The following is a 27,487-nucleotide window of genomic DNA, read 5'->3' as shown; positions in this document are numbered from 1 at the left end:
GTCTTGATATTCAATGCAGTTTCTACTGCATAAAGGTCATAATTATCTATCGTGTCTGCTAATTACAATGTGGACTATTTTTTTTTACATTTCCACTTCTTTCGCTTCAATGACGGCTCTATCTGGCGTGGAAGTAATGGGAAACTCCGACCAGAAGGCTCTGGCCGTGAGGGACAGGAGTGCGTGCCTCTCTCGCATCCCGTGGTGCCGCCCTAAAAGCCCATTTAATGCACTTAAGTGTTTAGGAAGCACTCAACATAAGGAAGCCTACATAACAACCGTATCCCAAAAAACACACATTGGCATCGTCGGCCTTAGAGAAAAGGGGATTCTAAAAGTAGCTTACCTCCAAAACAAACACAAATATCAGGGAATTAATTAAGATTACAATTTCACTTATGTTTAAAAGTATACATTGATGTATACATCTTGAAGCACGATTATTTACACAAGTTTTGGCGTTTGTTGGAGTGGAGTACCATGAGAGATGGTGAGAGGCTTGGGAAGTCGTTCATCCAACAGAGGATTGATCATGGCTGCTGCTGGTGCTGATCATGATGATTGCTTCTATTGCGTTGCAATAGGCGTGTGGTCTTAAGATTATTCTGTGAGCCTTGGGAATTTCTAGTGAAACTTGGGGAAGCTCATATTGAATGATTTGTAGCTTTGGCAGTGTGTATGTACTATATACATATACAAACACGCTGATTGTCTTCCTCACGTTGCTGTTAAACCCCAAATATTATGGTACCAATTTCAAAAGAAAGCGAAAACAAAAACAAATGCCGTGACGGCAACAAAGACGCCCGTTCACGAAGCAGAAAATTGGCCAACTCAACTTAAATTTCTCTGTAAATGTTTCCACGTAAGTGCAGCCAACGTGGCTTTCATGTAGAGTTGAGGTGGGGGGGTGGTGCAGGGAGGTATAGGGGGTGTCGGGTGAAAGCAAGGGGCAGCGTTGATGGCTGAAGTAGCGGAGGGAGGAGATTAGGGGGGAGCTGGGGGAGAGGAGGTGGCGGTGGGATGTGGTGGTGGGGTGCCCTTCCTTCCCTCGGAATTTCTCTTCCAGCATGATGGCCGTTTCCACACTGGGGCACGCGGAGGGTAACGACTTTGGCTTGCGTTCCCCGGCCTTCCCGCGCTATGAGGTCAGCAGTTCAACTCCAGTTCTTGTGCCTCCCACCGGGAGCTCAGCTTTCCTCGTCTGCCAATTAACAGACGTACGCAATCTATTTATAAGGCCTAAGTCACTTGTCAATTGACGCCCGGTCTTAAAGGCCAAGCGAGAAGCCTGCTGGATAATACGCACATCCCCAACGGGTGAGCCTCAAGAACTGGGCCGAAGGGGTCAATGTTGGAAAACCAGCCCCCGCTGGTGGACTGACCAGCTCTGACCCAAATTGCTGGCTGTGTCACACAAATCAAATCACCTCCCCACTGCGGACGACCTTCCAGAATCTACTTCATGCCGTCCATAATGCTCCCATGTAAATATATACACACGCCTACGCTGTCCCAGCCAACTTTATTAAAAATATCAATGCACATAACAAAAACGGTTTAAAAAATATCATTATTATACAAAAACTGCCACTATGACCATACGTTTTAAGTAATAATTCGGGATATATTTTTGCACTTGGGTTGTATGATCACCAATCACTAGCGGGTCAGTTTTTTCGTGTGGATTTTCAAAATCCTGAAAAAAAAGAACATTCAAAAAGTGCATTTTAAACAAAACAAAAGGAAAGATTGGCGATTTGACTCACGTCACTGGCAAGAAAACACAGCTCATTACCCTGCTTGCAATGTGCAGAGTTGTTCATTTGTTAAGCGGAGAATTTAAGCAATGTTGAAAACCGTGATGCTCAGTGGAGTACTGGAACATTTATGAAATTGGCTGGGGGCTTGGAAAGGGTGGAATGGATTGTATTTTGTTGGTGTGACACAAAAGTGTGCTGCTTTATTTGGACAGAACATTCAAACAAACCAAACAGCCCTAAAAATGTGGTATATTAAAAAAGATGCATTCCGACCAATTTTACAAAGCAGATCCTGAATTGGCTCTGTGGCAGAGATGCATGCCTTGTGAACTTCGACAATCTTCATGGAGAAATAAATGTTGACGCATACTCTGCTCATTAAACTCCACACCACCGCGCTTTGCCTCTGCAGACGCTTGACGGGCAGGACCCTCACTGTGGTACTAAGCCTCTAGCCCGTGTGGCTGGCTTGATCACGCGACTCAGCAGGAGCAAGCCGGAGCAGAAGCAAATAATAACAGGTGGAGGCGTGCTGGATGGAGACGCTTGCCGCTGTGTCAAATGAAATATGCATTTGCTGCTCGAAAGCCGCTCGCTCGCACGCACAGACTCGGGCAGGAAAGCAGGAAAAGTTTCCACGGCGGAAAGAAAACTCTCGTGCTGCTGCCGAGAGAGTTTTTTGGTTTTGGCTCACGAGCTTTTCGGGAGACATCCAGAGTGTGAGATGGAGTGCAGTTCACCGTCTCTCAAGGGGCCACCCGCCCCAGAAACTCCAATTCTCAGCACTGAACCCGCTGGCATGTGAGGTCCCGGAAACCTGACCGCGTCTATCGACACTGCGGTGCCTCAGGTGTTGCTGGCAGAAGATTAAGACTGCAAGTGTGCCTCTTCTGCAGGCATCCTCCGACAAGCTCTTGATTTAGGATGCTTCGTTCACACTTGCCCTCAAATTTCACTCCATTGTTGCACAGCAATGGAACTGTAACATTATTTAATTTATTCCCTTCGTGTTTAAATATTCCAATACAAATGCTGCACTGGCAAAACTACACATTTGTGTAAAATATGCTTTTGTGTGATGTGGCCAGTGGCAGTGTGTTGATCTGATCGAGTCCCCCTTACATGAAGTGATTCCTCTATTTTCATTAGCCTCGGGCAGGCAGTGGGGTTCAAGTCATTTGATATCAGCACAAGAGGCAGAGAAATATCTCAAAGGAAGATGAGTGGGCTTAAAACCCCTGCGCGTACGTTTCACGCTGCTACTAAAACTGCAAGTAGATCCTGCTTTGAAGTTCTTCCACGTGAAACGTGTCTTTGTCGCGTTTCCATTACCCACGCAAACAGCATGGAAGTTGCATGGTGTGACGAGATAAAGCTTCAACGTTCCTTTCCCATTCAGTTCAAGTTCAGTTGCTGCCAGTCATGCTCTTCGTCTTCAACGCGTTTGACAGTTAAATTAACGGGCATCTCACGCGGACCGCTGCAATGCGGAGATCCACGACGTGCGCGAGTCCAAGGGTAACGCTGCGACGACGGGCCCCGTCCCCCGTAGGCCATGCCCCTCCGTGACTCGCGGGTGCGGGCGGCGCGCCTTCACACGATGGAGGAGGAGGCCGAGGAGGCAGTCCGTGACACGACGCTGCTCTTGTGCACGACGTACTGGTTGGGGCGACAGCGCCCGCTGGCTCTGCCGTTGGACGAGGCGGCCCCCGTCTGGGCCGGGTGCCCCCGTGCTCGTCCGCAGCAGCAGCCGCCTCCGCAGCAGAAGGGGCAGCAGTTACGACGCGAGCGGCAGAGCAGCGCCGTCGCGAATATGGCACCGAGCGCCACGCCCGTGCCACTCAGCGCGATCACGGGGATCAGAAACCAGTCGAGGCTGCGGAGCGCCTGCTCAGAGTCCTTCTCCTTGCCCTGCGAGTCGGAGTTATTCTCTCCGTTCTCCAGAACATCTGCCCCGTCCTGCGCGGTGGGGTCGGGGGAGTTTGACTCGGAGCCGGTTGGCCCGGCTGCACGGTCGAAGCCGGCAGGGCCGCCGCCGCTGCTACCGGCGTTCTTGCCGCCCCTGCTGCCGGGGTCACCGGCGTCGGAGTCCCCCGTCGCACCGCGACCCGCGGGCGCGCGCGGGGTCGTTGCGACGTGAGAAAGGCTCCACGGCGGTGGGGAACGCGCGGCTGCGGTGTCGCGCCAGCTGCCGTCACCGCTGCCCGGCCCCAAACGCTGCCCGGTGACTGAGGGATGAGATGGAAAGAGAAGACAACAACAACAACGAGTTGTGGTTCATTTTAAGTCTACTGTGCTGTTCGAGTCCTTCCTATTCCAACGTTGCATGAAACAGATATTAGGTTAGTGGGGTTTTTAAGCGCATGAATTTATCAAACAACCGTGTTTGCGATCTCAAAATCAGAAGCATCAGTGGCGAAGCTATCGAGCGTACAGGCGGTGCAACTGCAACGGGGCCCACGTGCCGGAAAGGACTCAGGACTCAGGCTACAAAGGAGGGGAGGAAACGGACAATCCACTGCTGGATGAAGGCCTCAAGTCACAGCCATCTCTCAACTGCCAGCACACTCAACCGCTACACCACTGTCACAGGATACGCTTGCATGGCATTCATACCAAACGTGCATAATGTGACAGGTGCTAGGTGGATTGTCACATTATGTGTATTGGTATGAAGCCTCCATGTGCTCACCCTACAGCAGCGGCTTAGCTCACGAGCGTGCAGGCAATGCAACTGCACCACGATGCGTAGGCCAGGAGGGAGTCCAGGCGCTGGACAATGAAGAGGGAAAAATTGGATAGGGGGCCCATTTTCACGACTTGCACCGGGGCACATGCCAACCACGCTACGCCACTTATAAAGAGCAAAAAAGTAATAATTCCATTTATATTACATCGAGGAAACATAACTTTTGGAAAAAATACAAATATAAGTAGAAAACAGCAGTCTTGAGAACATGTTGCTTAAGTTGTGTTTGTGTTTACGCCGAAATTAACACTTTGCTGGGGGGTGGGGGGGGGGCACTGCAGATGTAAGTGTCACATTGCAGGGCTGTTCAAACAGCAGGCGTCCCACAGGCGTTGTGATGAGCTTCACGCCTGTTTGGTGGTTTCATCACCAGCAGCGGGAGTGGGGGGGGGGGCAGGGGGGCAAATAAAAACCAAGCAGAAGATCTCCATGGGAAGAAAATGGATGACGATTTACTCATTTAACAGTAACACTAAACAAATGAACATCTGCAGAAAAGTACATATTCAGCCAAAAATAAATGTCAGAGTCGGATGTGAAATGTTATTCTAATATAATTTCATTTACAGTTATTTAATCAAACCAATACTGGGTGAACGCTTCCCCGTGGCTTTCTATCAAGGGGTTTGTTTAACCAGACATCTCCGCACTTGTTAATATGGGTTGGTGAAGGACTGATATCGATCCCAGATTGATTCAGATATCACCAATGATGTTAGCCAATTGTGACTGGGATTCGAACTCAGGCCGCCAGGATCATAGCGTATTGCAATAACCACTGCACTACCAATCCACCCTCGTCTTAACATTCAGCTGAATATTATTCAAAATAAGCAGCTTGCTTTGTTAACCGTTATTGGAAACAGTGCGCGTGCGTGCGCTAAAGAGCGTGGGTAGCAGTAGTGTGTGTAGCGGTTAGTGCGCTGTGCTACGAACCTGGAGACCCGAGTTCGATTCCCGCTCATGGCCAACAACCAGTGAGGAATATCTGAACTGGTCCTGGGTCTCCCCTAGGTTGACTCAAGCCTCAAATGAGTAACTGGTGTGGTCTGCAAACATCGCCACTGGAGAGACAAAGGCGGCCACGCGTAGTGTTGGCCAATCACCCCCTTGTGTGCGGTGCCGGTCTTCAGAGGTGCTCGATGTCACTTGCCCCAAAAGTATGTTAAGCCTATACGGGGGTGGGGGGCACCTTTGTCTTTGCAAAACGAGTGACACAAAACTGCTGAAGAAGCAACACAGCTCCGAGGTTACCGGTAATTGTGCGGCCCTGCTCTTCGTCATCATCCCCCTCCGTGTCGTCTGTCTCCATTGCACTGGAAGTGGTGCCTGTGCTCCCAGTGGGGGTGGGAGGGGCGGGGGAAATGAAAGAGACAGAGGGAGGGGTGTGGGGGGGTAGGGGATGGGGGGGTCACAGTGTCAACGTCAAGAGTCCTCTCCGAGTGAAGCACAGATGGAGGATGTGTGCGAGTTTGGAGGCGCTTCCGACGATGCCCTAATTCTCTCCAGGCAGATTCTCCGTTTGTATGGCTTGCTTCCAATACAATTGTAATGATTTACCCCCTCCCGTGGTTTGAAGAATTGTCACTGTTGAAGGGGCCACGATTGCATTCAAGAATGTATTGGATTTGGCCTGCGTTTAGATGTCTCGTTTGTGTTGTTTTTCGTTACTCTGTCTCGTTCTGGGAATGAGCATAAACATGTAACAAGTCGAGTGTAGTTTGCAAATATTAACGAATTCATTCTTAACTAATTTATTATTATACAATTCAGTGACTTTATCGGGAGTGGCAGGATGGATTTCAATCAATGCATCACGAAATGCCTAGTTGCTTGCCTCAGCCAACATGCAACACGTTTACTTATAACACACAGGTAAAAATAAAACCTTGGAATAGTGGGTGGAGAGGCTATCTTTATCAGCAGGTGAGAGCCCATTCAGCCATCAATTCTCATTTGCAAGAGAGAACTGGGCCAAAATAGAGCCTGAGAAAAAAAATTATAATCTGGTGATATTTTCACTCTTGGGCATATTCTAAGATCGTGGAAAAGTTACGCTTGTTCAATGTTTATGCTTTTTTAGAAGGGGGACATTTGTCCATACTTCACCACGCTGATCAGGGCGGGTTTGTGAAGGGCAGAGGGGCCGGGGACTGCAATAGACAATTATATATCACTCGCCACTGATGTTAGCCATGGCTGGGAATCAAATTAAAGTCTCTGGGTTCAAACCGCAGTGCATTAACCACTGTCTCTCACCTTGAATCCATATGTCAATTACCTGCGGTAAAACTGATCAAACACACAACTAGCTTGAGACCATATCGCAAGTGCTCTAAAGAGACCGAGCGCGGTCAACTAAAACTGCAACATGAAGATTATTGGCATGTTAAGACAGAATTAAACATGAAAATACATTTCGATTTAAAGCTTTCGTGACTGCAGGGATTCATCTTCTTGGTTCTTTCGGTAAAGTCACGAAGAAGGGAAATAATAAAATAATAAAAATAAAACATAATAAAATAATTCTCACGACGTTTCGGCCACAACGCAAGCAGCCGTCCTCAGGTGAAAAACAGGTCTGTCGGAAAGACAGCGTCTCAAACAGTGCCGTGTTATTTAGATCAGACGCTGTCTTTCCGACAGACCTGTTCTTCACCTGAGGACGGCTGCTTGCGTTGTGGCTGAAACGTCGTGAGAATAATTTTATTATTTTATTATTTCCCTTCTACGTGACTTTACCGAAAGAATCAAGAAGATGAAAATACATCTTTCAGCTCATCTGCACCAGTCACTACTTGGGTGGTCTGACTCAGTATACGGTGGCCCGTGAATGAGAAGCGGTGGTTTAAGCAGTGCCGTGTTATTTAGATCGAATCTCGAGTTGGCCCTGGGGTTCCAGTGGCTACACTGGGTACAGTTAAATTATCTCGCGTGAAGCGAGCTGGAAACTTGGCAATTCGGTTGTAACAGTCATTGTTGATGGCCACACCTTATGAGGGGGCGGGGGGGATAATGAGAGAAGTTCCGCACGTGGAACTCGTTACTGCAGTCTGCTTGCAGAGTAATGAGCCTTCGAGGTAGTGGAGTTGTCAACCTTCACTGTGTAATCATTTAACAAGAGGTCTTGTTGGTGCAAGGGCCATCTGCGCAAGAATCCAGTGAGTCCTAACTACCACAAGACATCATGTATGTACAGCATGTATGTATGTATGTGGAACTTCTTTCACATTGTACGTAGCCAACTGTGCTGCTCTTACACTGGTGATTTTCAGAATCCTATTTTCTAAGCAACGGGTAGAGAGCGATGTTGGAGTGGTCCGGCCATGGCTAACAACTGTGGCTTGTGATATCTGAATGTGTTCTGGGCACATTCTTCATGAACTCGCACTGACAAGCAAGGTGAAGTATGGTTAAACGACTACTATAATAGACACATGTGTGGGTAGGACTTCTTCTAGCAGTGGATTGACGAAGGGCTAAACGTTATTATTATTGACAAGCCATGTAACAGTTCATTACCTCTGACCCAACCTGGGCGATTTGATTAACTATTATAATTTGAGTTCACGATTCAATTCAAGAACCCATTGTGGCGAATACAGCACCTCAAGTGGTCTACGTAAACCAATTGCGATACGTATAACATGTACGAATCCAAAAGCAGCTGATTCAGGCACGTGACCCAACGTACCACGAGCGTATGGGAACAATGGGAATCGATGAACGGATGGCGTCGTTAACACGGCTAATATTTACCACTCAAGGGTAGTCTCCAAAACACTCGCCTCTACCTCGAGGCTGCCTCCGCAAATGGGAATCGACGCAACTCAATCCTGGTTAGAAACATTGGTGGATTGCGTCTCCCTTGAACCCTGGTGCCCCCAAGAAAGGAAATACGAATGGAGGTCGAGAAGGACGTTTTTGTTGTTGTTCTTTCTGTGTGTAAGTACGAGCGAACGTACCGGCAAGGAAAGGAAGGCGTCTAATGAATAAACAGCGTGAGAGGAACGCGAAGGGGGTGGGAGAAATTAAAAGGAAGGAGCTAATAGATGTAGGAAGGAAGGGAGAAGTAATCCCCCACACAGTGGTCGTGGCAGAGGGGTCAGGCGCGATCAAATTCCACCTCCGTTCGGAACCTTCCTTCCCCGCCTGGTTGCGGTGCCGCGTGGTGCCCTCTTGGCCTTCGCCTGTGAGCTCTCGCTCGCAACAACAGCGCCACATTCACCGCGCCCCCACCGCATGTGCGCGACCTGACATGACACCGCCAACTGCCTCGGCCTCAGGGGTGGGAAATCGGCACGGGCGCTCAGGTGACAAAGCCGAAAGTGAGTACGCAGACAACTTCATGGTTTTCGCTCGATTTTACGGAAGCATCATTAGGCGTAATTATAATGAGCTGATTGCTTATGCACCCGAGTCACACGACAGATGACAAATAACGGTTATTACCAGAGGATCACTTTCAAGGGACGATAGATTCTTCAGCTCTCCGATGCGTGTGCAAGGTTTGCGCCACGTGTTTGTTTGGCATGACGTCTGGCGCTCCGAAGATATACTCTTTGTTCGAACGGGGAGCCCCCGTTTGCATTAAGGTTTGGGCCATGAGTGGCGAGCAGGTTACTCGCGAGCGACCGGGAAAACGAGCGACAAATCACTCGCGGTGCCATTCGCCATTACCGGGAGCGTCGCACCCCAGGACCTCGAGCCGAACGCCGATTCCGTTGGTCGACCACTTCTCGGGTAAGAGGCGGAGGAAGCGGGCCAGCGTGGCATTTATTCGGCGAAGCTCCGGCTTGTCGGCATTGGAATTCCCTGGGAAGATCTGGGAACGTTCAAAAGGTGTCGAGTTTGAGACGAGAAACATTTTGCACCAATTTGCTAGGCAAAGTATAATGTGTCAGGGTATTTTTAAAAAAATGTGCCGTTGCATAACACTTTGCTTGGAGTTTGGGCAACTGCCCAAAACATTGGCTCACTATATATTATTCGGTCACAGGACAATGATTGTTAGTGATGACTGTGGTACATTTTATCCAACAGTAATTTTATATCTGCTGGCAATGCAGTCTTGGGCCAAGTAAGACATTTTTATGTACGTATTAATCATGATGACGGAATGAACTCGGAATGTGGTCATCATCATTATATGCTAAATGAAGGCCTCCCCAAATTGTCGCCAAGCTGTGATGTAAAGCAATCCACCTAGCACGTGCATACGAGCCGATTTCATCACTCCATCTCCTCTCTTCATTACCACTGGCCATAGTCCCTTCGAGTTAAGTGTCCTAATGACTTTTCTTAGCAGTCAAAACTATTCTTTAAACCTGCATGGTTTCTCATCCACGCTTTCCTCTTTATTTTCTGTCTCCCAATGAAATGCTAAGCATGCATTACTCTCCGCTTCCTTGCATACTTTTCCGTTTCTTGTCTCCGTGCAAATGTGATAATTTCTATTTACGTTTTCGGAATTAAATAAATAAAACACGACATTAATGAATCTCTCCGCAACGTTTCCCCGGAGCTGGCTGCCTGCACCCCTGAGAGGCCGTTAGAGCCACGGCCGCCCTCATTAAATGGGCCCCCTGCTCAGCCTAACGCACGACTTGTCGGCATACGGGGGGAGGGGGGGGTGAGGGGGGGACACCCCACTGCAAAAGGACGGCCACGCTCAGCCTAATCTTCGTTGTCGGCGAGTTAATCTGCAACGCGTGCCGAGGTGTTACACTCAAGAGGCCTCCGAGTTGAAGCGCCCCACCAGTGTTAGGTGTCGGTGCCAACTCGCGGTTTTATCCGGCAGAGTCGGGGGCACAGCCACAACTCACGGCCCCAAGGTTCTGGGGGGGTTGGGTGGAATTATTAAAACTGGGACGTGTGCCTCCCTACCCACTGAAGGTGCAAGCCCTGCAATTGCTCGCTCACAGAACTGCTGGCAGAAGAGGGCTTTCCATGAGAGAGAGCTTCCGAAGAACGCCACTAAAGCGTATATTGGGCCTACGCTGGCCAGGCGTGATTTTTATTTTATTTTAATTTTACTTTTATTAATTTTATTTTTTTACCTACGTGACTTTACCGAAAAAACCCCTAAGAATATGAATCCTTGCAGTCACGAAAGCTTCAAATCTAGAATAATGAAGACGTTCAAGATGTTAATGATGAAGGCAATCATAATAATCAGTGATGACGGAGGCGAAAACCAAGATGACGACGAAGAGGATTGCAAAGATGCCACGGACAATGACGGCGAGGTCACCTTGTCGGCGCCCGCCGGGTCCTGCACGCCGACCCAGCTCTCCCCGTCGAGGCTGAGCTGGAGGCGGAAGCTGCGCACAAACACTTTCCTCTCGGTCTCCAGCGGCAGCCGCAGCGGGGGCCGCCGTCGCTTCGTGGGCCCGATCTTGGCGCCCTGCAGCAGCAGGCCACTCACCTGGCGAGTCGTCCCCAGGTCCACCTGCACGGGGGGTGGGGGAGGGGGGTGCCATGGCACGAGACGCACACACACACTCGTCGGCCAGGGGACTCGCGTGAGAGTCAAGCGACCTGCGAGCGTGTTTGCCACCGTGTTGACTATGTCAGCGACGATTCAGTCACCGCCCCCCGCCGCTGGTGACAGAATGGATTGTCACAGGACGGGGTTGCCAATCGATGACAACATGGATTGCTCGTTGGGCTTGCGTTTGTCGTTTCGTTGGTGTTGCTTCTCACTGTATTTCTGGCTTGTACAATTTGTCAGCTACTCATGTCACAAATTGTATAATTCGCACACGAAACGTAAATGAATGATTCTTTCGTGCAGAATTCAATGTATGCATGTATGCAAAACATGAATAATTTTCACGTAATAACTCGATTTATGTATATGCCAAGTACTGGCCCAATTCAAAACCATGTTAAACTGTGAAAATTGAACTAATTTAGTACGTTTACTCAACCGACAGTATTATTTCTTGATTGTGTAAATATTATGAGAAAAAATATGTAAATTATGTATCCAATTACGCTAAGTTTAGTCAAAGAACTCCCCATGCTCGATACAACATCGACAGGCTTTCATCTAGCAGTGGAGTAACAAAGGGTTGAAAACTATAATTAATTATAAAGAATGTGACCGTCTCCACATCATTCTTGTTCAGTGTGGTCCTTTATTGCGATATTTTAGAAATTCCACAGCAATGAGTGCGTTTCTAATTGTGACGTTTCTTTCGTGTCGTGTGCGGTGCTTTTAGCGCCACAGCACGTGGATTTGTAGCGTTTATTTTCGTTTTCTGGTGACTTTGTGTATTTCATATCGGAATCGCCTCCAGTGCTGCTGTTGCTGCTGGCGGCAATAAAAGTTGTTTAAAAGTCTAATTATTTATGTTGTTATTTATTTTTTGCGGACAAACCCTGCGTCAGCTGTAGATGAGAAAGGCTCAATTGATGTCCGGTAGACAGCGACGTCGTGCAGGCAAAGGAACCTGGTATCTGCCGCAGGTTTCACGTGTTCTGCCACCCTACAATTATTTTGTACAAAGATTAATTCCAAACGGAACTGAACTCTAATCAGTCCAAATCAAAGGCAAAGCTAATCCTAATGAATGTGGCTTCCAATATACGGGTCTCCCAAGGGCAAAGAGAGCAACAACTCGACATTAATGTATCATGAACAGCTTGGTTGTTTTGTGAGGAAAGGGAAAAGTGGGGGATGCTAGGATGTGTTTAGTCAAGATCGGCTGTTAGCGTGTCCCTGCTGTCGGCCTAGGAACTCCCCAAACGTATGCCCATGCTTTTTGGAAGTATCATGAGAATTTTGAATTTTTTACGAAGATTTTAGGGTCGGTTTTAATAATTCACGCAGCATTGCTCTTCCCCTTGCTCAGAATACGTGTTCACTCGATCTTATGGATGGGCACATTCTGTGCCTTTTGGCACGTTTTTATGCATCAATTCGTCAATCGAGTTCAATTAAGCTCACACAATACACACATCGGCCTGCGAACGTAATATCATCGATGCTTTTCGATTTGTAAACGTTCAATGGAATGGGTTCACATCACCCCTGCAGGCACTAGAGGCGCTACTATGCACTGCAATGGTAAAAACAGAAATCGATTATTGGATTGAATTGTGATTCTCATTCGACCGGGTGGGAGTGAGGTGGATGAATTGTACCACCCTCTAGATGTATTTAGAACTTCACTAACGACTCTGTTATCATTGTTGATGGTTTGAATGCTCTACAAATAAGAATGAAAGTGTTTATCAAATATGAACAACATTTTAGTCGCGTGCTTTGTTGCTATTAGGGACACATCCCTGTTGAATTCCAAAAGATTATTTGCAAACATGCAAGTAGGTTAAGCCCCGACAGGCACCCATCGGCTTCCTAACTGCTAATACCAGACTTGCAAAGCCAAACGCACGCCGCATTTACATAACCCGTTCACAGTTATGCGATTTACCAGAACTTGTTCAGATAGAATGGACAAAGAAAAAGAGGGAGAGAGTGTCCGGCGGCGGGGGGGGCTAGCGGTGGAGTTTCCCGACACGTGGTTTGGTTGCGAGCGCGGCACCCACCTGGAGCCACTGCCCACCCGCCTGGACGTTGGCGGGCACCCACCCGGATCGCGCGCTCAGCAGCCGAGCGGCCGGGGCCCCCCAGCGCACGTCGCGACTCGACGAGGCCGAGAGCTGCCGGTCCCCGATCTCGCCCGACACCAGACCCAGCATCTCGGAGCACGGCGCGTCTGCGGTGGACGGGGCCGACGTACGCACGCAGCGCGCCGTTACGAGCAAAGACAAAAATTCCCCCGGATAGCCCGGGCCAAACTGTTGGGGCAAGTGCTGTTAGCACCTATATAAATGTTGTGGTTTCACGCTTCAACACACCGGTGGGCTAAAGCAGTGAACTATTTGTCTTTTGTCAACGTGACACTTTTTTTGCTGATTGGCCGTGTCGGGTGGTGGAGGGTTACGACACATTTATAAATAACGCGATCTAAACCCAAAAAGTTGATTATGAGCACCTATGAAGGCCGGGCAAGGGCGCACGAGGGGGTGGGTGGCCACCAGCACCACGCCCGCCCGCCTTCGTCTCAACCACTGGCAATGTGTACACACCGCACCAGGTACTCGTTTGAGGCTCAGTCGACCTAGGGGAGGCCCATGACCGGTTCAGAAAATCGTCACTGGTGCTGGCGCTGAGCGGAAATGAAACGCGGGTCGCCAGGTTCGAAGAGCAGCGTACTAATCGCTAGACTACTGCTCGCCGTCATGCACACACGCGCGCATACACACACTCACACACCGATTGAGCCCTGTGCTACCGCAGAAGCTCGTACCCCCTTGAGACGTTAACTTGATTGCCATACTACCCACGGTGGGTCGCGTAGCAGTCAACGTGTTAAACTTTGGTTTTTCAATTAATTGAGTATATTTATAACGAGGATTACTAGAATTTTGGTTTCTCATGCCGAGGTGGCCAGGTAGTCCAGGGGCTAATCCCTTGTCAGAACACCGAGTCGGCATCCGCTGAGATCCTGGGGTTGAATCGGTGGTTTTAACCACGTGTAAATAAGGTGGGTTCTCAAGTGTAGCGAGTTGATCACGTGAGCCCCGTTGGTCACCAATGACTGCATAAAAAAACCCCATCACATTAACACATTTGTTTCCATTACGACCCACAGGAAGTCAAAGAGCAGCAAATCCAGTTTAACGCCTCTTGCCTGTTCCTCCCACAGTGAACAAATCATCACTCGAGCCACGATAGATCACACTTGAGAGCCAACATGTTAATCCTGTCACCTCGATTTTCTTGTCTTCGTATTCACACCAGGCATCATGAGTATGGCAATCAACTACATTCGTTGACAGTGTCACCGAAAAATACTCTTTGAGGAAGCCATCGGGGAAACCACCTCCAAAATGCTTGGCTAATTAGGGCTCAAGAACCCTAACACCGAGTGTGGTGGAGTGAGGGGGAAGACGGATCGAGTAGGATCAGATGCCATGGAAGGAGCTTGAGCCATGGACCTGCTCGTGGCCACAGAAGTTAAGAGAGGGAGAGGTTTATACCAGCCATCCCCTATAAGACACTCATTGTCCCAATGGGCTATTAACTGGTAATATAAAGTGAACAAGAGGATAAAGTATACTATGATGGATAATACACTATTTTAAATCGAATTGCTGATTTATAATATGTTTGCTTATTTAGCTGGTGCCATCAATTATATATATATATATATTTGTAAAGATGATATCACCTGTCGTTAGAATTTTAAATGTGAAAAAAGGCAAAAAAACGCAACATTCTACATGCATAAACGTGCATATACGGCAACAAAAATTATCCAACAAAAAAAACATTTATATGTGGTGCTCCGGCGAATACCAGTACAGTGTCGGCGCGTTACATTATGATGTAGATTCGATGATTAGCGATGTGGTTTTAACCTTTGACCGAAGGTTAAAGATATTGCTTATTTCGGGAGCCAGCAATGCCCCCAGTGTGTACAGAGGCCGGCCCGTGCAGCGCTGCGAGCGCTGAAGACACGCCTGGGACAAACACGTGCGAATCCCATTACAGGCAGCATCGTCGCTCGCTCGCTCGCTCGCTCACTCGGCGTTCAGCAACGAAGCAGGGGGGGGGAAACACCCGTAAATTCCACGTGGTGGAGTGAACGATGTGTGGAGAGGGCGGCACTAAGAGAGTTTCCGGAATTCATCATTGTCAGCCATGATCTGTCAACTGCTGGATGAAGGCCTCCCCGACAGATTCTCGTCATCGCTCTCAGTCCTGCGATGCAACAATCCATCTTGCTCGTGGGCACGAGCCGATCCCTTCGCTGCATCTCCGCAGCGGTCGTGATCTCGGGGCATGTTCGTCACCTTTGGGCTGCCACTCTTGTCATTTGTCACAACCACTGGCCATCATCCCTTCTAGCGATGTGTCCACTTATTTTTCTGAACGGTCTTTGCGTGTGTTATTGTGTATGTTATGGGATAGTGTAGCGGTTAGCGCGCTGCGCTATGAACCAGGCGACACGGGTTCGATTCCCGCTCACAGCCAACACCAGTGACGATTATCTGAACCGGTCCCGGGCCTCCCCTAGGTCGACTCAGCCTCAAATGAGTACCTGGTGCGGTGTGTAAACATCGTCACTAGGGAGACAAAGGCGGTCGTCGGGCGTGGTGCTGGCCACCCACCCTCTCGTGTGCCGTTCCGGCCTTCATAGGTGCTCGCTAACAGCACTTGCCCCAACAGTCTGTTCCAGGCTATATGGGGATCTTTGTCTTTGTATTTGTTATGGGATACATGCGTTCTTTTCATTGTCTCGGTGCAATTCAAAGCATGCTCCTCACAGTGCCCTTGTTTTGTAAATATGTACCCTTGGCTGTGAGTCATTGCTGCGTGACACTAGTCTGAGGTTTTCATGGAAATTATACTTTAACGTGCATATTATTATGGTGATGTTATTGCCATAAATAGAATATTGTGCTCCCATACCGCTTACTATGTTATTGCAGTGACATCACGAGTGCATCATGATGTACAGCTGTACTAAAGTCTCGCTCCCTAAATAAAGCTGGGACACACTCATCTCTGAAGCAAGACCTCTTTGTGTGTTTTTGGTTTGCATCTTCCCTTGAATCAAAAGCACGACTGGACTCTGTGACTCATTCTGAAATGTGTGTGTTTTGTCCAGATGATCGCCTGCGGTCAGTGACAGAATCGAGCCACATGTCACCACAGCCGGTGGGTGAAAACATTCATTAGGGGGAGGGGGGGTTAGGTGGGAGGCTGAAATACATTTGTTACTAAATTAAATGTTTTTAAAATAATTTATTTTCGGAGTGAAAATTTATATCCTAAAAAGTGATAGCACAAGGTTGCCACTAGCAGAGCACGTGGTCAACCGACAAGCCCCAAGCGCATGGGTTTAGTCATTTGCGTCTGTCCACCACGTGTTCTGCTTGTATTGACCTTGTGCTCTCTTGTTTTGGACAGAAAGTCACCCCCCCCTCTCCCAAAAGAAAGTCTTAAATGTACGGCCACAAAGATTGAATCGGTCGACCGTGTGCTCTGCTCGTAGTGTTGACCTTGTGCTCTCTGGACGAGCACAGCTCCTGCCTGCTCCATGCTTGAACGCTAGAGCCGGTGAATAGGTTTGAGGGTGCTAAGCCCTGTTAGCCATGGGTACTAAGTGCACTACATAATACAGCAAACAGCTCAAGGCTGTGGAAAATTAACGCGCTTCACACTGGCAACTTCAGGTCATCCGTGAGGACAATGCTTTCTTTTTGCTCAAGTGTTTCGGTAATAATAGGTCCCGAGCCCTTCCTTTCTACCCGCATTGACAAGCGCGGTGAAGTATGGTCAAACAATCCCCACGACCAACTATGGTGCTGGAAAGCTGTAATCCAAATAGTGGATTTCGAAAGTTCTGTAAAGAATTATAGTTAAGTGCTATACCAATGTCAGTACGAAGTTAGACATATTTCGCATTCAATTGCTTTTTAAGAGTAGTTTGGGGAGAAATGTTTTTGTTAATGTTAAATTACCGGGCTTGGCTGTTGATTTAATCCATCTTTTCGTTACAACCTCAAGTCATGGCAGCCATTATCAAAGCTTGCATGGCATGCATGACTTCATGATTGATTCCATCTGCAGCCTTCATCTTCGCCAACAGTTAATCACTTAAAGGTCACGCTGCATGCGACGACATGATAACATTGTCAGAGAATGTCTGAATAAACCCATCCCGATGATGCTTATGCCCAACATTTTTGGTCGCACTGAACACTCTTAACCCTTCTTTTTCTCTGCTTCAACTTCAAAACTTTCCGACGCTTGAAAAAGAGGAAAAACAACTTCATATTCTCAGGCCTGGAAACGAAAATGACCTGTTTCAGTGCCAATTCATCACGCTTCTATGACTTCGTGAATGGTTCTGACATGTGTTCATCCACAAACAATTCTAACAGACCTATCCCCCCCCCCCCCCCCCCCCCCCCCCCCCAATTTCGCGAAGGGATTCGCAAGAGGACGTTGCCACACGGGGACGTCGGTGCTTATTTGTTGTCAGACAACGACGCGCGAGCCGACTCGCTGGTGAAATTGTTCTTGCTCCAAACAAAATTCGATTCGTGAAGGGTTAACAATCGGTAAATGAAAGCCCAAGAAAGTCGGCGAAAGGGCAATTTTAATCAGCCTCCCGGTTGACGTCGCCATTTGTTCGAAAATGTAATCGCACGGGCACAATTGCTCGCATATATTTTCACGATAACCATTTTAGCTAACAATTAAGGGCTGACTGATAGCTGATAAAAAAAAGTTAAATTGGCACCCTGGATGGCAATTGTTCGGTGACGGTTCATTAGACATCGTCACTCCGAGTCTCTCTTATCGGGATGGCGTGCAGTCCGGGCCGATTATCCCAGACGCCATTCACTCCACGTCTCCCCGAGGGGGATCCTGGAATCTGATAGACGAGCGCGAGCAAACGAACGAGCGAGCGAGCGAGCGCGTGTACGTGCATTCTGCTCCGGTCTGCTTCTATTCCAGACATTTAGACACGGAGATATAAATTTCACGCCGGAAAGCCACCAGTGAACATTTAACCACCTGGGGTAGTCCTCAGGGACATTTATTTTTATATTTACTTACTTATTTAGGGGTGAGGGGTATGGGGGGGGCCTCTAGGGTGAGGTTGGAGCACAGGGGGAGGGGGAGAGGTCAGGAGGATTAACCGGACGAATGCCCCCTTCGTGTGTTTGGGGCAAGGTCTTTTTTTTTCACAATAATTTACCAATGTCCAGATGGCATGCCTCGTCGGAGGTTGTTGACAAAAAAATAACAAAGGGGGGAGAGGGGGAGGACGCATGGGATGAGGCTTGTGTTGGCACTCGGGCACGCGGGTGCATGTCGATACATACGGAGAGCTCGGAGAAAACACGTCGGAGCAACGTGCAACACGCAAGGAGGAGGCGGCCATCCCAACGTGAGCAGCGTCAGGCACGGACACACAGATGGAGAGACAGACAAACAAAGGAGAGAAGCAGAGGAATACAGACAGATGGACAGACATACAGCCAAACAATCTGTGCAAGTAGACACACAGGGGCATACAAAAATAACACAGAGAAGCAGAGGAAATGACAGAGAGCGAGAGTGAGGGACGTAGGGAGGGCGAGGGATTTTTCTTTTGGAAAAAAAAAAACTCATTAAAAAAACATACACGGCAGATGTGAGTGTGTGAGTGGGCGAGCGAGTGAGCGAGTGAGAAAGGGAGCGAGTGAGTGATGGAGCGAGTGAGCGAGTGCACGAGCGAGCGAGCGAGCGCACAAGCGAGTGCACGAGCGAGCGCACGAGCGAGCGAGCGTTGGAGCGAGCGAGTGCTCGGCGCTCACTCACCGGAGATGTGACAGCCGTAGAGCTCCAGCCGCAGACCCAGGCCGCCACGCCACCGCACGGGCTTAACGCGCACGTACCGCGCCACTACGGCCTCCGCAAAGCGGTGCAGGGCCACGCCACCATCGTCGCGGTTACCCTGAATCACCTGCGGGGGGGGGGGGGGGCAGAGTGTGGTGGCGGTTTGTGGTTGTGGTGAAGTAGCAGGCGATAGAGGGGCACGAGGGGTGGGGGTGCATAAGAATGCGGCATCCCATAGAGAGACCCCCCCCCCACCCCCGTATGCACGGTCGCAGGACGTACAAAGTGTGAAGTCATTTATGGAATGTTCAGGTTTTTTTCCTTCCTTTTGGTAGTTGTTTACGGTTGGACCTTCCCCGCGCGATGCCACCGTCTGCACTGTAACTCTCGTCTGCACGGAGACAATGATTCCACCTCCCCACGTTGCCTTGAACAGACTGTTGGTGGCAAGTGTCGTTAGCGAGCACCTATTTAGAAGGGCAGGGGGAGGTGTAGCCAGCAGCACATGCCAGCTTGGCTAGGTGGACTACCTGCAACAACCTAGGGAAGGCCAAGGACTGATTCAGACATCGCTCTCCACTGCTATTAGCCATGGCTGGGAATAAAATTCAAGGCTCTGGGTTCATACCGCAGTTCATTAACCACTGCGCCATTTCTCACACACACACACACACATATGCACACAATGAAATGGTTAACCTAAACAGTCTTCGTGGCATGTGTTCTCCCCTTCCTCATGAAACAAATCAAATTCCATTTTCCCCTAACGAAAAAAACATTCAACGTAAAGTGGCAATAAGAACGCCTGGCATCAATTAAACAGGAGCTCACAGTGATTTACTGCGAGGGTAAAATAAGAAAAAAGTTGCAGTGCGGCGTGTGCTTGTGCTTCAGGAGGCGTCGCAAGAAAATGGGGAGGAGAGACAGAGGAGACGCTGGGCCCAGTGTCAGGTTTTTCTCCCATTTTCACACGCAGGAACGTGCACGCTAGCGCACGAAAGGTTAACCGAAGGCACGAGGAAGTGATTGGTGGTGCACAAGGGCTGAGCTATCAAACAGAAATGACCTCTCACGTGCAAGCCGCCCGGCTTTCAATTAAAGCTACGTCTGGTCGAACTGTCTGCGATGACATTTACCCATCTCACTCCAATTGATCAGTCGATTTTCCTTATTGATTTCAATTCACCACACCGACCGCACGGTGTTTGCGTGACCGAGAAATGCAGGGCCGAGGGCCATCGCCTCCCAATGCTGGTGCTCGCAGCTGATGGCGTAGCTGTCGAGTTCGCAGACGGCGCAACTGCACCGAGGGCCACGGACCAAAAGGGGCCCGGGGCACGGGACTATGAAGAAGGAGGAGATATATTCTACGGGGGAGGCATTATTGCATTCCTTGCACCAGGGTCCATGCCAACCCACGCTGCGCCACCGGCAATGACCCGACACGAGCCGCGAGAAATGGAAGATGATTTCGCACAGGATTTTTAGGCGGGGTCAATGTTACGTGCTTTGACAGGTGAAACGTGTTCAAACCAGCACGGTGGAACGTAACTTAACGTTAGGGTAACATGGTGTGTGTGTGTGATGACTGTATAATCTAAATGTGATTGCTTCTGGAAATAATTCAGAGCCCTTGGCTCCATCTAATAACGTTCATTGGATCCCAGTTCAATTATCGTTTTTTGTGCAATCTAAAATTTTACCTCCCGGATATAGTGGGACTCTTGCAGCTAATAGTGCATCACCCTGTGTCAGAGAATAGCCCCAGAACACGTTAAAACAAGTACAGCTCAAGTCAGTTCTATAAGCCTCTTCATCCACCCTCGGGGCATACATTTAACATATATTTTACATATTTGTTTTGTGCAGTCATAGTTGACCAAGCTGAAGCTTTCAACTCGCGGTTTCAAATGCGCCTCTGCGGCCGTCTGGAACGCTCTTCCTTCTGATATTAGGAAGATTCCGGAACCTATGCCCTTTTAAATCCAGATTGAAAACTAATTTCTTTAGAACTTCTTTTTCGCGTTAAGTTTGTTGTCCTTCACCCCGCACCTCCGATTAGCACGGTTGGCTACGTACGGTGCGAAACATGTTCAGCATACACTCGATAGAAAACCTGGCGTAATCACAGGCGGCAGAAGCCCAAATTCAAGCCCAGGATTGTCAGTAGAGCTGGCTCAGCGCTTTGACTCCGAGCCACCCAGGCACCTCTTAAACGAGGCAGCGTCGACGACGCACGCGGCGCCGCAAATAAACCCCTCGGTTCAGGCGGTGTGAAAATTGACTCCCACCTTGTTCTTCTCGACGTCACGGTAGACGGTCCAGTCGCTCCCCGAGGTGCTGTACTCGAGCCGGAAGGCCGTGACGAAGCACGGCGCGCCCGTCGAGTTGGACGCCAGCGCTCCCTGCGTGGCCACCGCACCGAGCAGACGCACGAAGCGCAGGTCGACCTGCACAGCAGGGCAACACAGCAGCGCCCGCTTAGCCGGCCGCCATCGTGGGCACGAGCCGTCTTGTCCGGATCCCACCGTGGGCCGACCGCGCTGAGCCGGACAAACAACCCGAGCTGTGGTTAATAATGATGGTGATTGTTGTTGTTGTTTTTGTACAAGTGTTCAAATTCATTCTTGAGAGTTGTATTTGTGCAAGTTGTTTAATAGTTTACCTATTGAGATTTTGTTTTCATCAGTTTGTTTTCTTGATGGAATGATTATCATAATTATCATATTTTTACTGGCAAATGAGGTCCCCATAGTGGAGGGAATGATTATCACTGGAATGATGTATTCGTCTTTATTTGTGTCTTTTTTTCCCCAATGTATGCCAAGTCTATATATATATATATATGCCAACTAGAGACACGTCACGAGCTGCAGAATCCATAACTACCGCGGAGTGGCACAGCACCATGTGTTAATGAACTGTCCGAGGAAGTGGGTATCACAGAACTACTTTGAGATCCCTTCGAGTGACCTCACAGTCACAAACTACGGCGGCATCCCTTTCCAACCTGCCTTGCTGAAGAGTAATGTTGTCGAATTAAGAGAAAATCCCATATTATTGTGATGCTGTTATTTGTGCAGTCATTGGTGACCAAGTTTGAGACCATGAAATAATACACTATAAAATTTGGTTAAAATCACAGGCGATTGACGCATGTGTACGTAACCACATAAAAATAAGTTTAAAAAATCTGCCTAATAGCTGTACAAGTATAACAACAACAAAACTCAACACATCCATCAATAACACTGCCTTATTAAGAAAATGTGCAAAACAAGTGATGCTTAGCAATGGCCTTCTTCACAGCACAGAAAGGCGTTTAATTTGAGTACTTTACAATTTCCAATACTAAACAATGCACATTCTGCAACACCGTGTTGCCACATAAATAATAATAGATGGGTAATGAAGATGATGCATGTCTCAGAATGGTGCTGACATCTGTAAATACCACCACCGCCCCCCCTACTCATCAAATCACCAGGACACTGTTCATTGCTGCACCCACAGACACACTCTCTTCCGGTGAATTGGCCGGTCCGAAAACACACAGTTTGCCGAACACTTGTGAAATTAGGTTAAAACGAGCAGGCTACAGAGCTTGCGGTGCAGCGATTCACCGGCCATATTGCAACTCTGCCATCATGCTGAGGAAGACGGAGAGCTGTGAATGAAAATAATACATCACGTGCGCCGGTGTTGTTTTAGCTGGCTCTCAGAATTCCCCGGTTACTACAACGATGCCTTCATAAGCGGGCTCTGGCAACGGTTCGTCTTTTTTCCCTGAGCAGAGACTTCCTTTTGGATGTGCTTACGGGTCATACCGCACGCTGGCTCGGCACGGCGTCCCAACACTTTTCGCTCCACATGCCGGGAGCTTCTTCAAAATCGATCGCAGACTGCAGATTTGCTCTGAGCAGGTGCAAGCGAATGATTGATGGTCGAATGCGATACGCTGCAATCCGTTTGTTGAATCGTTGCACTCTTAGCTCGGTGGCCTCCACGTGCATTCTGCTCGTACCGTGCGTTGTACTGCGCATTGCCCGATGTTTGATTCCAAGTGAACCGAAACTAAATTATTGCTTATTTTACCAGGAAAGGCCCACTGAGCTAGAGATTATTTTATAAGTGACCTAGCCACAAATGACAGCTCCACGAAACGGCTTATCACGTGGAAATCTAAAGCAGCCAAATACTCTAAACGCACGTTGATTCTAAATGTTGATGGGAAAAACCGGAGGACCCGGAGAAAAATCCACAGGACCACGGGGAGAACATGCGAACTCCACATATACAGGTGTCGGGATCAAACCCACGAACCTCCTGTATACCGGGCGTGGGAGTTAACATCTTGCCACCGTGGTGCCCCTGTGCCAAGGTCTTCTTCAGGAACTGAATGGAAGAAGCTTCCGGCACGTGAAGCGAAAAGTTGGACATCGTACCGAACAGCACGCATTATGGCCCGACACACATCAGGAAGCTGTACAGCACAACTGCGAAAAGCTATGCCGGTAATTAGAGACTCCGATGGCGGTTTCTTCTTTAACTGGGTTTGACAACAATGAGTGCTTCTTGATTATAATTGGCTAAATCAAGCGGCGATGCTCCCTGTGGTCCTTCGTAGCAGCCTCTCCAAAGTGGCGCCACGGTGCAAAGATCACCTTGATGCGGCTACTTACTACCAAAGCAAGCACGCTCAAGATTGAAAAAAGATGGACATTTTTCGTGAATTGCTGAAAAGTATTTCGATTTAAATTTTAAGAGGACATTTAATTATTTTACATACCTGAGGTCTAAAAAAATAATAATAAGAATATGCACTTTAATGACTTGTGTACTTTTAAAACAGTGTCGTATTTAGTCTTAAGAATGAAAGACTTACGAATGCTCGTTAATGGGTTAAGGCCATAAAAGAATAATGGACGCTGTGCGGAGACAGAAATAGTCTGCGGTCGCTCATCATCTGAGCATGGGGCCACGAGGGTCCGCGGCTCCGCATTGGCAAGCTCAGCGCACTTAGTGCCCTCGCAGTGTGCGGGACCTGAAGCTCTGCTCATTCACATCCTTGCTGGTGTTTACATTTTTTGAGTTCCGATTCGCTGGAGAAAAACACCAACACGAGGACGAATTGCCTCACGGGTGTATCCCTCGAGGTAAAACGTCAACTGTGCTGCTCTCTCTTGGTGTGGTGTACACTTTGCGCTTTGTTTAAGGCATTTCCATGCGAGATGCAGGCATTCATATTCTTAGTTTTTTTCGGTAAAGTCACGTAGGTAAAAAATTTAAATTAATAAAAGTAAAATAAAACAATGCAGGCATTCCCCCATACTTCGCAATGCTCGTCAATGGAGGTTGGTGAAGGCGGGCTTGTCATTGATGTTAGCCATAGGTCAGGAAACAAACTTTGGTAGCCAGGTTTGTGACATAGTATCTTGACCACTGTTCCATCACTTTCCCCTAACCCGACTATATTAATATTAAAGAGTCATGATATTGATTTTTAAGTCGTTGTGGGGTTGGGCAGGGCCTTGGCCAACGGATGAAGGACTGTGGACAAGACTAATGATGCAGTAGTAGCCAAAGGAGGGAACACACCTGAGAGCAAGTCTCACACGGAGACTGAACAATTAATTCAGGTCACTTTTATTTCTTAAGAACTGTAAGCGATGGCTACGGCTTGGGCAGACCTTAACCCAGAATCTAATTTAAATATGCAAGTTATACAAATGTTAATTCTTTTTTTAGGGCAACTCTAGCAATTTGAAATGCTTTGCAGTGGCGCTGGCAAGTATAACTCTAATCACACGCTCACACTAACCGCAGTTTACACTTGTCTGCCAACACTCGGCCGTGTTTTTTTCTTCCCTTTCCCCTTCCTCGGCATCATTTTAAATTTGGACGTGCCCTCAGGCTCAAAATATAGCGAACGTGAAGCCAGGGGATGCGCGAGCGCCATGCAGACACCGAAACCGGCACCACCGACCACGACCGGCGTGCGCTCGCCGATCGGCCAGACTTCAGAAGCGGCGCCGTGGCGCACAAAAGCGCTTTGTGAATTTGCTCAAGCTCGGCGGAAAGAATCGGGAATGAGGGCTCAGGTCCCATCACGACCGCTCCGTTGAGACCCCAAGAAAAATAAGACCTCCTCCCAGGAGGACGCGCGAGGCACGCCGACACATTTTCTGGTTTTACGCCGCGTTTTCTCGGACTCGCTGGAAAACTTAGCACCGCTCCACCCGGCCCATGCTCCCCCCCCCCGCCCTCACCCACTGAGGGATTTCATTCCAAGCTTGACGCCTCTGCCCCGGACGTTTACAGCACGGCTCGTGGGTTTCCGTAGTTCAACAGCATAAACGTTGCTCTCCCTTAACTCGTCGCCCTTTTGTTCCCCAAGCTTCTCCCCCTTCGAATTACAACGGACCGTTTCTTGACAGAGGTCAGCAGGTTTTTATAGTTTTTTTGTTTAAACCTCATTTCTCCCTCCCCGCCACCCCTCGGTAATAATGATGTTATCCAAGTTGTAATACAGTAATGTTAATTATTAATATATTGTTGGCCGAAACCAGAACGTCCAATTCTTTTGGCTGACGAGTGATTTTCAGGAGCGCGTGTTGCGCTGTCCAAGCCCGGCCTTGCAGGGCCCAATTTTTTTTATTCCTTTCATTTCTCTACGTCAGGTGTCGGCGACGCTAATTTTATAAACCCAGAATGCGTGCATCAAAACCCTTTGCCGTTTGAGACTCTTTTGTTACATGTCTGGCATTGTGCCGTACAAAAAAAAAAAGAGAGAAAAAAAATTTGTCAAATAATAAAACTATTATTTTTTTTAAAACGTGCAAACTTTCTTACAGAAACTCGACACTCCAGTTCGGCTTTTCCACATGCGAGGCGCCTTCGCTTGTGTAAGCGAGCACGGAGCTCCCGTCACGGCCGAGAGTCACGGCACACGCACGCACGCCCGGCAGTCGGGCTCAGGTTTCACCTCTCTTGTGAAGTTCAGATTGTTGGAAGGGGGCTTGCGGTGTGTGTAGTAGCGTACACGTGTGTGCCTTGGGCTTACGCTGCCATTCACAATCTGACACAGACGTGGGCAAAAAAAAAAAATTCCCGTTAAAGAAACGAAAAATGCTTCAATAAAAAAAATGCCTGCCTTTTAGGCTGAAGGAAATGGCTCCAAATGTATGACAGTAACTTTCCAATTGCCATTGCAATTGTGTTAGTGTGCCGAGCATTAAGCAATGATTACCCTGTTTGTTTGTACGTGGCGATGTGAAGAAAAATTTAGGTAAATGAGATTTTCATGCAGACTTTTTGTCAGTCCGCTGTGGATGAAAAGTACCCCACATCGCGTTGGTCACGGGAGTCGTTTGACCATATTTGACCATTCTGGTCAGTGTGGTTGATGAAGGGGGTGGCGGCCCAGGTTCAGTTGACATATCACTCGCCGCTGGTGCTAATAACCGTGGCTGGAAATGAAACTCATGTCGCCAGGTTTATAATGGCGTGCACTCCCCACTGCGCCACTGTTCCCCCCCCCCCCCAATGCAATGCAACTAGGACAGTATGTATACCAAGTATAAATAGTTCTGCTTTACAATGAAAGGGACGGAAAAAGTAATCGGCGCAGCAAGCATTTTCATCTCCAACCCCTGGAGAGAATAGAAAATCTCTGCAGCTAATGCTCAAACACAAAGTCATGAGTGTGATCGTGGGATTAGTGGACCCTGAATGTTCCATTGTTCTCAGAGATTTTTCGTAAATATGCTATACACACCTCATTCACTTTGCTTGTTTGATGACAAACTGGTTAATGAGTAAAACAGTAACCGTTTCCCGAATCAGTTACCAGTTCCGAAAGGCAGGAACCGGTAATCGTGTTGAGTGAAGTTTTTGTAACAAATGTACCGATCGGCTCACGCGAATGTACAAACAGCACGGCGGCCTAAGATCACCGCGTGATATGTTTGCCCTCGATTCTCAGTTAAAATGTCAAGGCGCAACGCTGAAAATGCTTTTCTCAAACCACTGCCGGCAGTGTCTACTCTTCCACACGGAACAGGTGTCTGGGAAGAGATCGGCGGTCCCAACACTTTACCCCACCGCACGCGGGCTGCCGATCAATTAACGATTAAACATGGCTAAACGTATGGTTTAGCCGTGTTTGTTTGTTCAAGTACAGCGTGATGACTTAATTCAAAATTGTCTCAGTTATTGTTTGGCTTGCATCCCACTGGGATTTTTGCACACAGCGTTGATATACGGTGTTTTTTTCTGGAAGACTTTGCTGTTCTTTCCTGGATTTTTCTGTTGCGCATAGTCACTTTAAGATGTTCTTTGTTCATGTTTTTGTTTATTGCGGTTGCACAGAGCTATACCTAATGAAACTGGAAACTGAAAACTGAAACTCAAAAAATGTGGTGCGCCCATTTATAAGGGTGGGTGGACAGAAGGGGGGGGGGGTGCGGAATTAAGAAACTCGCCCCATTGTTTCAACTGCCTTTCTGGATTACAAGTCCAGAAATCCAGAAGTGTGCCAACCATTACACCATGGCAGATAAA

General features: G+C 48.4%; 1 protein-coding gene across 2 annotated transcripts in view; it reads right to left on the bottom strand.

Moving 5' to 3' along the window:
* Nucleotides 1-1,508: 1,508 nt before the first annotated feature.
* Nucleotides 1,509-27,487, bottom strand: part of LOC133344669 (neuropilin-2-like) — a 44,936-nt gene continuing 18,957 nt past the window's right edge. For both annotated transcript variants that reach the window (XM_061554723.1, XM_061554722.1), the window contains 7 exons: nucleotides 21,217-21,375; nucleotides 18,908-19,052; nucleotides 13,069-13,238; nucleotides 10,766-10,963; nucleotides 9,193-9,337; nucleotides 5,767-5,841; nucleotides 1,509-3,991 (listed from right to left, as the gene is read on the bottom strand). In XM_061554723.1, coding sequence (XP_061410707.1) covers nucleotides 3,357-3,991; nucleotides 5,767-5,841; nucleotides 9,193-9,337; nucleotides 10,766-10,963; nucleotides 13,069-13,238; nucleotides 18,908-19,052; nucleotides 21,217-21,375 — 1,527 coding nt within the window. In that variant the 3' untranslated portion in view covers nucleotides 1,509-3,356. The remainder of the gene's footprint in view (nucleotides 3,992-5,766; nucleotides 5,842-9,192; nucleotides 9,338-10,765; nucleotides 10,964-13,068; nucleotides 13,239-18,907; nucleotides 19,053-21,216; nucleotides 21,376-27,487) is intronic.

The sequence above is a fragment of the Lethenteron reissneri genome, chromosome 20 (assembly GCF_015708825.2).
Source record: "Lethenteron reissneri isolate LAM-NWPU_2019-01 chromosome 20, ASM1570882v1, whole genome shotgun sequence".
In the NCBI taxonomy this organism is placed as follows: Eukaryota; Metazoa; Chordata; class Hyperoartia; order Petromyzontiformes; family Petromyzontidae; genus Lethenteron; species Lethenteron reissneri.
The sequence above is the reverse complement of the archived record's forward strand: the minus strand, read 5'-3'. Positions and strand labels throughout refer to the sequence as shown.